Below are 11,405 nucleotides of genomic sequence, written 5' to 3' on the forward strand. Positions count from 1 at the left end.
GTCGTATCGACGCGAGCGTCTTTCTCGTTCATAAAGCGTCATCGGTCTCGCTGGTTATTGGTTATTCGCTAAGCGTTGCCGAATAATCTTCGTCTTTTCCTTCTGGCCGGGCTGCTCGCCCGCGGCATCCCGGACATTAAACATCGAGTTTCCCGCTGGGCCTGTGCCAGCACTGACGTTACAGCGCAATTTGTAAAAGCTAACGGATCCCTCGCAGCTTGACTGTTGACTTAGGATGCAGTCGGCGGGATGGAGGCTTCTCGCGATAGAAGCGCGCCTCAAATACGCAGCCGTTAATCGAGCTTCTAACGCGGCGCCGCGCGATAAATGAACCGGGTTGCAGGCGGGAGACGCCTCTCCGACGATCACGGAAGCTGTCGTTGCGTCGATTGTCAGACCGCAAGCCGGTTAATTACACTTGCACTTGCCATTTCTATTGGACAACGATGCTGTCGATGCGCTGTCGAGCTTTGACGGCGGATCTGTTTTACCGACGGACGGCCAAACAGCAAATCAATTGTCGTTGCTGACCTCTATCCGAAATTCTTGTTCACGTGCATCGCGAGCTCTCGGCAGGCTCTACGGAGCAGAAACGGCAGGGAAGGGAGAATCGAAACGCACCGAGGGCTCCGAGTGAGATCCCGCTCGTCGCCGTTAGCTTTTCGGCAGCTTGGCCGTCGCTGCGGGGCCGCTCTCGTCGCCCGGGCGTTCAGCCGCGAAGGACCTCCCGACGAGAAGGCACGCGTCCCGATCGTCGGCCTCGATTTCGCGCGCGCATCGGCGAGCACTTCCGCCACGGCTTTTGCCTGCTCGCAGTGGCGCCCTCGACGCCCCCGCTATCGATCACGCTGCTTTGCGTCGGGCATAATTATACTTGGCAAAAGTAATTTTCAACTTTCAATGAGTTGACGATTATTTTCTCCAGGCTTCGTCGAGCTGTAATTGCACCGGTATTGCTTCTTTCTGTTTCATTACGTGCGCGCGCGCGCGCGAGAGAGAGAGAGAGAGCAGCTTGCCTAGTTTTTTTTCGCGAGCGCGCGCAAGTCTCATAAATAAAAGGCAGCGTCACGTGAGAGCGAGAGAGAGAGAGAGAAAGAGAGATACCGTTGCCCCAGGGACGCGTCTGCATGTCCCTCGGCTAGCGGACACCTGTTAGTCCTTCGCGGGTATAACGCGGTAATCTTTACGATTAATAACGAGCTGATTCCGATGATTAAGATTCTTTGATTTACGCAGCCGGGAGGACGTGCGTGCGCGTGCACGCGTCGGCTTTGGTTCGTCGTTTTTCTCGGCCTCGTCGACGTTGCTCGTGTGCATCCGACAGCGCGTACTAAAGCGAGGGAGAGAGAGAGAGAGAGGGAAGTCGAAGCCTCAGTGACGGAGGCAATGGAAAGGAAATTGCTTTCCTTTCCGCTGGCAAAGGCTCGGAGCAAAGGAATGAAAAGAAAGACGAGACCGAATAAACAGGACTTGGCTCTTAATCACGACTAATTGAACTGATAACGAAAACTGGGCTTGCGCTTGCGTGCAACATTGACAATGCAACGATTGATGACGTTGTCCCCCATACGGCGAAAAGTGCGCCTAACTGTTATCTCTGCCGAGGCGAGAAAGTAAGAAAATGAAAGAAGCACACCTAACTATTAGCGCATATGTGTACGTAACTCGCATCGCTGTCGCTCTAGTATCTATATCTTCTGCTCATAACAGACTTTTTCACATATTGGCCGCAACGGAAGCGTGTGCTCGTGTGAATGTGTGCGCGTGCGCGCGTATAGTACGTGTACTCTTTTTCTCTCTTACATAACCCACTGAAAAGGAAAGGGAAAAAAGACTAACTCTGCATCTACAGCCACACGGCCGAGCTGTGCTGCACGTGAACACATCACGGAAGAGAGCCGTATTATTAATGACGAGGTGGCGCCACCTTCGGTCGATCGCAGTGGAAAGCAAGACAAGGAAAAAGGAAAAAGAGAAATGGGAAGAGGAGCAGGGCGCGTCAAAGGGGACGTCGCCGCCGTCTCTCTGTGCTGCCCCGTGGAGCGTGAATTTTCACGCAAAGCGCAAGCTCCAGGGCGCGGGGCGCGATAATGCTCGAGAGAGGAAAGTCGACACTTTAAGCGGCAGCTTATAAGCGCAAAATCCTTTCACGGCTGAGTCGCCTCGCCTCCTCTCTGCGTGCTCCAACTGCGTCACAGTCACTTACACCCACGCGCGCGCAAGCCTTCGTGGCGAAGGTATTACGCGCGTACAAGTGAGTGCCTTGCGGAATATTAGTCAGTGGCGCTGCATCGATGGCGCACAAGGGCGCCGCTTCTCGTGCCTTTCTGCGGGCTTCCCAAAGCGGGGCTTTTTGTTTTTATTCCACTTGCGGATCGCTGCGCTGATGAATGTCGTCACCGGTACTACCAGCATTTAACCCTTAACAGGCGTTGCTTTTTATTCACCTGCGCGTCTCTGTGCTCTTTCACGTGCAACTTTGGCAACTCGTTGAGCCTCTAATGTCGTCGAGCGAAACGAAAAATAAAATAGCGAACGGACTCCGAGTGGATTAGTTTCTCAAGTTTGAAGCTTCGATTAGCTTACTTTTCATGAATTTTCAAGAAGTTGTTGTCGTGTTAGACGCTGCAAGCAACAGTTGAAATTTCTTTCGATCATCCTTTGTCAAACTTAGAAGAGTAGTCGATAGACCTAAAAAATATTCAAGATTTTAATGCAGTCGGCGTACGTCCATCCAGAAAAAGCGGAGTGTAAATGATATTCTCGTGCTGTAACCGGAACGCTTGATAAGTTCAGGCAACACGAAAGCACACGACTCGAGATTGTTGAACCCGAAAGAAAGCGAAATTTCGAGAAACGACATCGAGATAAAGGTTGGAAGTTGGGAAAATTTTCTGTGTATCGTCTGCTCTTATCTATCGGTATCAAGTCCGTCGCTTTGAAGGCAATTCACGCACGCTTACACTCGTCGAAAATCTTATCGGCTCATTCCACATCCATTCGCAGCCTGGGAAGCAGGCCCGAAGCGAGCCGACGGTACGCAAGACGCAACGCACGCGTGGCGAAAGGGCTTATCACCGGCGAGACTGTAACTCGATTAACGCGACTTTCCGATCGGCCTAACACTTGTACAAATTGCGAAAAAGGTGGCATTAAGGCCTAGGTGGAGTTTTGCTTTGATTCTCTCGGCTGAAGCACGCCTGACATTAACCTCTCACTTATCGATCTTCTCACCACCTTCTCACTGTAATTTTCAACTTAACCACGGCGAATCACATCTTTTCCAGTCTCACTCTCTTTCTCTCTGCGCGCGAATCTCTGGAAGCGCGTCACGATGATGATAAACAAATGAGCAAAAGCTAAGCACACCTGCCGCAGAAGTCGAGCCCGCGACCGGATCGAAGGGGCGAGCAGCGACTCGGGGAGCGTCTGCCGCGCAATGAGAATCCGTGTCCGTGATCGCGGGCTCGGCTTCGCGGCGGCAAAGAAAAAAAAAACAAACAAACAAACAAAAGCCTGACTAAAGTAAGGAACAGGGCGATCGCGAGTGGAGAAAGGAAAAAATGATTGAGTGACTTGTCTTGTGTTGATGTTGCAGGTTCAAGAGCCTGGCACATGCGGCTGACCTTTGACCGGGTGCCAGGCGGCTGCAACCGACACAGGTGCAAGCTGTGCGGCAAGGTCGTGACGCACATTAGGAACCACTACCACGTCCACTTCCCCGGCAGGTTTGAGTGTCCTCTCTGTCGTGCGATCTACACGCGCAGCGACAATCTGCACACCCACTTTAAATTCAAACATCCCGAGTCAAGAAAGATTGATCTTAACGATTACATGGCCCGCTCGCTGGCGCTGACCGCGTCGAGTAACGACACCACGAACACGCTCTCCTAAGGCCGCCGTCGCCACGGTCGCCTCCTACGTTGTTGCCTACGCCGTCGCCTCCAGCCACTGCTAGTGTTGTTAGCCGCCGCCACCAGCGCCGCGTCACGCTAGGCCTCACCGTCACACCCGACACCCCCACACACACAGACATGGGAGAATCGCTTGTGTATGTGTGCGTGCATGAATGAGTCCTCGGCGGCGACGACCACCACGACCACGACCACGACCACGACCACGACCACGACCACAACCACGACCACGACTACGACCACGACCACGATCGCGACCATGACGACGATCGCGATGGCCGATCATTGCCAGCCCCGTCGGCGCGATTGCACCAGTCCAGCGGCTCGGTGACGCGCCGAGCGTCATTATGTGATATATATATTTTATAGAAGATGTGACGCGTCGATCGCCAAACCTCTGTACAAAACCAGTCTCATCTTCGTCGTCCTCCACACGCCCGCACGCTCAGCTTCGTCATTGCGTAACTATGGATTGTCGTCGCCGTCGTGGTCGTCGGTCGTCGGTCGTCGGTCGTCGGTCGTCGTCGTCGTCGTCGTGCCGAAGACGAGTCACCGTTGAAGATCGAAAGGGAGGGAGAGAGTGAGAGAGAGAAAAAGATTCGAAGCGAGAAGACTATGATGCTGACGACGACGCCTGGCGGGCTCGCGATTAGTCATTAACGGTTAGACTGCGTTTCATTTGTCACTAGTGTTGCGATCGGTTCAGAGTCCATGTAAATAACGACGCGGCGGCGCTGGGGGTTGCGCGCCACGCGGCAGCCGTCTGTGCGTAGGGGGCGTTGCGCCAGGCGCACGCGCCCTTTTGTAATTAAAGCGAGACGTACAAGCAAGCGCGAAAATTTGGGAGCAAACGCGGTGCCAATTCCTCCCCGTAGTTGATGTTCTATTAAGTAATGTAAGTCGACTAAGAGAACGAGGACGAGAAAACAATTGGGACTTTTAGAAGGGAGAACATAACGATAACGATGATTACAATGAGTGACGATAAACATTGAAAAGAATTATTATTATTATATACATTGTAATTATACATGAAACGGTGATTCGGCGGTCGCCGTGGCCGAAAATATAAAACACTAATTAATTATTAACAATCTTAAGCATAAGCCGAAGTAATTTTGATTCTACATGCAGGGTGAGTTGAGTATATAGTTGTTGAACAGTTTTTTTATAGTTGGACTTCATATTAGATAACTGGCGGAAGAGTACGGTCAGGTTTCACTAGCGAGTCGCCAATGGCAATACACGGATACCGATATGCGATTGATCAAGCGCTCACGGCAAGTGTAAATATTTTAATAAGCAAAGGGTCGACCTACACAGAACGCGCTTCTCGTAAGAGCGACGGGGGACTGTAAGCGCGAGAGTAATCAATATTCTAGCTGTTACTGACTTTCGATCGACAACGAATCAAATCTTTGTCCTATGCATCGCGTCCTCGCGTCCCTTCGTTTCAACTTGGCTTTCTGTTACAGGAGGCAGCAATAGGCACGCAGCTCTAATATGAATTTTGACTATAAAACTTACGGTACTTGTTACAAAGTCTATAATTTTTAATCTGCACTCCGCAAATGATAATGCAGCAAACAGTGGAAATCACGAGAGACATTCCACGATCGGGACTTAAGTGCATAGGCAACAGATTATAAGAATTTATCGTGTATTGGATGATTTATAGTACTATATTTTATACTTTATATAATCTACCCTTATTAATATATTGGTTTCATTTCAGATAGTTACGTTATTAAAAAACGATTACGACTTTTATCCAAGGGGGTGGTTAACTGATAGTCACTACACGTCGTTGCACGTTGATGTCATTCTTTTTCTTTTTTTTTTTTTTTCTTTTTTTCCATTATTGTTCAGCTATCATCGGTTGAGGTGCAATCCGTTGTTTTTGTTTTTATATATTATTTCTCTTTTAATAATAGTCACGCACGATCGCCTTACGACTCGTTTGGTTGTAGCATTCAGTGCGATTCAACATCTTCGAGTGCCAGGGCCGCACGGACCGATGAAAAGCTTCTTCAGCCTTCTGCTCGAACGCATTGGATTTTATCATTTGCTCGCGACGACCTTGTGGATTATTCCGATTAGGCGATTGGACCCTCGTCACTAAATCATTCCCGATTGTTGTGCGGAAATCATAATTGTCGAACCAAGCGTCTCGAGCAAACGAATCGGTTGAAAACGATCAAATTCGTATTGTTACACTTGAGCATGCCCTACAACTAAGAGGATCGAGGAACGTCGCCTAGATTGCGAGAGGGAGGATATCGATGAGCTAGCTATCTTTTTACTTGTGTACCCAAACAAAGCACACATATACCGAAATAATTTAAAGTAATATATAGTATAGTATATTATTAACCGTAACCAGATTTTATTAATATATTACGCAGAATCTTATTCACTGAGGTATATATAATAATATATATATTGGATATAATTTATTTTATTTTTTTTGTTTTACCGTTTTAATGATTTTATATACACTGTTGTTACTGGTTGACGAGAATTATAATGAAAGATGCAATTATAATAGCACAGCGGTTTCCGTCTGTGACCGCACGGATTTATTTATTTTTACACTTGCATATAATATATAAGCAGGGAAATGTACACGGGGCAAACCAAACACACGCTCACACACAGAGACGCAGATGCAAGTGAATTGTAACGCGGCATACGAGTCGGAGAATGCACACCGTGCGTAGGCCTACCCCCTGGCTTAACCTGCCTTCTCGTTTTTTTTTCTGCATTGTATTTCTCGTGAAAAAATTATCTTCTCGTTCAGCGCCTATTCGTTTGGGAATGCGGGGAACAAAAGTGACAAGGTCGTAGGCATTATTTTAGACGCTCATCGCTTACCAAATATGTGCAGTATGCCGAGTGTTTTTCGAAAGGTCCGAATAGAAATCGTACTGCGGCCCTTACGATCTTTCTTTCTTGTTGTATATGTTTATTATCGTAGCTTACTATATGAATATTGTCGTGCCGATGACGAGTCGCTGAGCGATTCAAACGAGTTTGCGATACGTCAAACGTTCGCTCGTTTACTTAAACACAAAATGGAATGATTTATTTATTGTGATCGAGGCGATTGTGCATTTGTAAGGGCAGCAGTACTTGTGCAATTGCGTTTCCACCAAGCGACCATGTTTTCTTATGATTTTTATTATGATGATTATTATTGTTACGATTTTTTATGCATGTAAGCGCACAACTGAAAAGCTGCGAGCAACAATAAAGGATTTCCTTTTGTTCACTTGGTTTCATGTAATTTTTATTCAATTTCTTTCCATTGTGTTTTGTATTGATTATTATGTATGCCGCCGTACACAAAGCACGCTTTCTTATCCCCCCATTGCCTGCATGTGATATACAATATGTGCGACTATGTCTATAACTTCCTTTTCTTTTCAGAAGTTTTGTCACTATATATTCTTTTAGGCGATTGTAGCGAGAGCCTTGTGTCAGTTTGTCTTACACTTTTATTGTTCATCTTCTTTTTTTTCTGCTAATTTTAGTTTGTAAGTTGGGCTTGCGGAATCAGGTGGAAACGTGTCGAGTATGAATTTTATTTATTATATACTTTTGTTTCACTACGTTTTGTCCTTAGATTAAATATTTGCGGTGCGTCTGAAGTCATTAGATGTAGCGACTACTTGCCAAATGTTCAATTGTTAATTAACGTTCACAAACAATTTATCGCGAATTCTATGACAATCAAGTGTGCTGGATCTTGTTGTTGGCACGTCAACTTTGAGCCAAATGGCGAGATCAACTTTGAATGCTTTGTTTCGACGGTACTTTGAATGTGAGCTCGAAACACGTTGAAGTCTCTGTCGTCATTAAAATCCCGAAACAGGTGTTTGTATTTCATGACTTGCGACGTGTCGAAGCACAACAAGCTCTTTTCAAAAGCTTGAAGGAGCATTGAAAGTTTAGTTCTCGAGTTTGACCGAAAGTTGACGCCCGAACAAGGCCCAAGTAACGCATCACAATTGTAAATTATAATTGAAAGTTTCTGTCGAAATCAGTAATGAAAATAAGGGAGAATGTACTTTAATATAGGCGTGTTGAATTAGACCAAAATCCAATGAAAACTCAAGCGGAAATCGGATTCTAGTGGCTTTGGACGCGTATGTGAACGAGCGAGAGAGGTCCGTGTCCCGAGTTCTCTCGCAGCGGGCGAAAAAATGTACGAAAGCGCGCGCCCGCAAGGCTAAAGCGACGAAATACTCGGCAACCGAACTTTACTCAGACGAAAACGAACGGAAAGAAATTCGCGCAGCCGCTTTCTTTGGCAAGCGAAAGGACAGACACGTGAATCATTATGAAATTACCTATCACTACCACTATTACGTAACTATGATACTACTACTGCTACTACTACTATGAGTACTACAACTACTACCGCTACTATTACTAAACCAGAAAAAAAACTTATTACTACTACTATTAATTATAGGTATTTATATATTTACAATTGCGTGGTGTGGAGTGGAACATTGTGATATAATAGATTGGTGCTAACACCTTATTGAAATTGAAGATACATTTAAATTAACGAATAGATATGAGAATTTGAAGAGGAAACGAAATGGAATTTGAAAAACGTGCAATATCGCGTGGGAAGAAGGTTCTCATGCAAGCGGGATGGAAGCAAAGACACACGGACACACGTACAGGCACAACACGGACACGCGGTGAAAGAGATGAGGCAGTTGGGACAGTCGAGGAGAACAGCTTGATTTTCACTTTCTTTCCCCGATTTGGCTTTTGGCAATCGAACTGCCGCGATTATCCGGTTTAACGATCATTGTTCTGTCGTCGTCGAAACGCAATTATACACGCTGTGACTGCTATGCCAAACTTTGTGTAGTTGGAGATGTCAGGCCGCGAGAGAAAGAGACCGTTTCAGTTGTCAAGAGATAAAGGCAGAGTGATATATACGATATATTATTATAACGGAGTAGGTGCGAATTTATTATTTTATAATGAACTAATTCTGTATTTTACTGTTGATTAACCTGCAAAATGTTTTTTTCTTGTAAAATAAAATTTATATTGAAAAACCAGCGCTCTTTCATTCTGTCCGAGCAGCTTTAACCAAGCTCAACGCATAATATCATTCTACTTTGCAATTACGCGCCAGCGAGAGCATTTCTTTGCCAAGTGCGAGTCGGAGCGGCGAGGGCGACCGCTCGGTAAACAAATGAATAAAATAGCGAAAATTAGAGCGGACGAGAGCTGAACTCGCGGGGAAGCTTGAGCTCAAGCTCTCTAAACGGCTAAAGCGAGCGGACTTCAACTTTAGCCTGCGAATGTTGTACAATGCGCTAGCTCTCAAATCACTTTGAATTTGCGTTGAGATTGAGGCTTACGAAAAAGCAAACCTCGGAGTCCTACCGGATGCAGAGCGCAATTGAACTCCGACTTTTTATCTTTTGGTGCTCTGCTTTATCGCTTCGTTGTTTTACGGCCTCGCGATCGGGTCGCACAGTCCGAGAAATCTTGACCAGTGCAAGACCGAATGGGTCTTGCTTTTCTTTTTATCAAAAACAGTATTGTCGATCTTCCATATTTTCAATGTTTCTCGAAATGTAAAGATCCTAATGGGCGATAGCGTCTCAGTTCGGACCGAGTGGCAATTCGATGCAACGTTTCGTCACCTCGCGTGTACATATACCGTAATTGTAATAAAATAAGACGATTTGTCTTTTTCATTGTTCGCAATGAGCGCAAGTCATTCAATGACCACGGATGAATTTTATCGTGCGATTCTCGCGCAAGCTCAATGAGCTCCCATCGATGTTGGCCAATTCGAATTCGCGACATCGAGGATGAAACGTATTGCGACCGGGAATGGAGGATTGCAACTTTTTTTTCCATTTCTCGGCAGAATCAGACTGATGTTGTAATTAATAAAGCAAACGTGGCGCGGCAAGCGAAAGGACGGTGGGCCGAGGAATGCAGTGCAAACGAAACGGACGAAAGCAGAAGGCAGAAGGGAGGTAAAAGGGTGTGCGAGACGATTAACTGGTGACCTCTTTTGTCCTAATTCCAATTCGCACTGTTTAGTCCTGGCGATCGTCTGTTTTTTCCTCCTTCTTTAGTTCTTCACGAGCTACTACCCTTTCGTCACGGGCTCTTCTACGGATACAAACACTTACGCACACGCACACACACGCACGGACGTGCACGCGAAAGTAACGAGTTGGACGCTGCAAGCTATACGATCTCTGGTTGCAGTCGCGATAGGCGTAAAAACCTAACTGGAATGATTCGCCACTTGTGTGTCTCGGATTCCAGTCTTCTTCGATACCAAATATCACCTACACTTGTGTGGCTTCCCGTTCCAGTTAAGTTATCGAAATATCCGCCACGCGGTGAGTCCTCGGATATCGGCAAGAGATTTTACGAAACTCCTCTGCTCTGCCAACGGAAAAATCTGCCGATGCAGTGTTCATTTCAGCTGACAGCGTTCAAATTGAGATCTATAATTACATGTTAAATTTCGTTGGTCGCCGCGCAAAACGAAGACATTTACGAGCGGATCAGGTACCAAAGACACGTGTAAAAATAAAACAGAAGGGCGTGGTACGGTATAAAGATGAATGATCGAGAAACAAATCGATTGTCGTTAACAGCGCAGTGTTCGTCTTTCCATCAGCGTCGTCACCTCGACTCTTTGACAAAGGGCTCTTGATTTTGCAAGCAGTCGACATTGAAAGTACATGTACATAAAAATGAGAGAGTGAGAGAGAGAGAGAGAGAGAGAGAGAGAGAGAGAGAGAGAGAGAGAGAGAGAGTGAAGACCCGCGTGCGCCTCCACAAGCACAAATTTCCGCAGATTATCGAGCAATTCACACGTATATATTTTAACAGCAAGCTATAGTTGGACCTAATCAACAAATGAAGATTTTTGAATTGTCTTGGCTTTTATATTTTTAATGCGAATTTTCTACGCAAATCATCCTCCATATGAAGATTTTGAAATTTGTCCGAGCATGCGATTCTCAAATTTTACTATAAAGATGTAACAGTGGCTGACGGTGAGTGGCCAAATTACTAATATGTGCATTCGATGTATTTCGTACTAAGTTTTTGGATTAAACATAACTAAATGTTAAACGAACAGCATTCCATTCTTTTATCCAAATCACACTTCATCAAGCTCCGATTGAATTTTTCTATGCATGCTTACCTGTCATTCTCTCGATCATCTGCCATTCTACCTTGAATCTAGAAGCACGCTCAGCCTCGTTATTCATTCAGAGAAGACCAATACCTCTTGTTTTATTTCGTTTAACGCAGTGGAACTAATGAACGACCGGACAAAAACAGGGGGTGGGGGAGATAGCACAAGAATGCGAAGAACGAAAAGAGAGAGAGAGAGAGAGAGAGAGAGAGAGAGATAAAAGAGAAGTCAGCACAGAGAGGGAGTGTGTTATCCGCAGCGCGCAATCAGGGGTCTCGCGA

General features: G+C 46.0%; 1 protein-coding gene across 9 annotated transcripts in view; it reads left to right on the forward strand.

Moving 5' to 3' along the window:
* The window catches only part of LOC131666482 (sex determination protein fruitless), a 62,785-nt gene that overhangs the window by 41,887 nt on the left and 9,493 nt on the right, over window positions 1-11,405 (forward strand). Inside the window, exon 5 of one of the 9 annotated variants that reach the window (XR_009302100.1) lies at window positions 5,885-10,978. The exons of 7 other annotated variants lie outside the window; for them this stretch is intronic. Coding sequence is in view for 1 of the 2 variants with exons in the window: in XM_058939190.1 (XP_058795173.1) it covers window positions 3,599-3,894 (296 nt within the window). In the remaining variant the exon portion in view is untranslated. Of the gene's footprint in view, window positions 1-3,598; window positions 10,979-11,405 lie in introns of those variants that run through there. One more of the 9 variants, XM_058939190.1, reaches the window with a different exon arrangement.

The sequence above is a fragment of the Phymastichus coffea genome, unplaced genomic scaffold, assembly GCF_024137745.1.
Source record: "Phymastichus coffea isolate CEN01 unplaced genomic scaffold, Cenicafe_Pcof_1.1 PCOF00059, whole genome shotgun sequence".
NCBI classification, from domain to species: Eukaryota; Metazoa; Arthropoda; class Insecta; order Hymenoptera; family Eulophidae; genus Phymastichus; species Phymastichus coffea.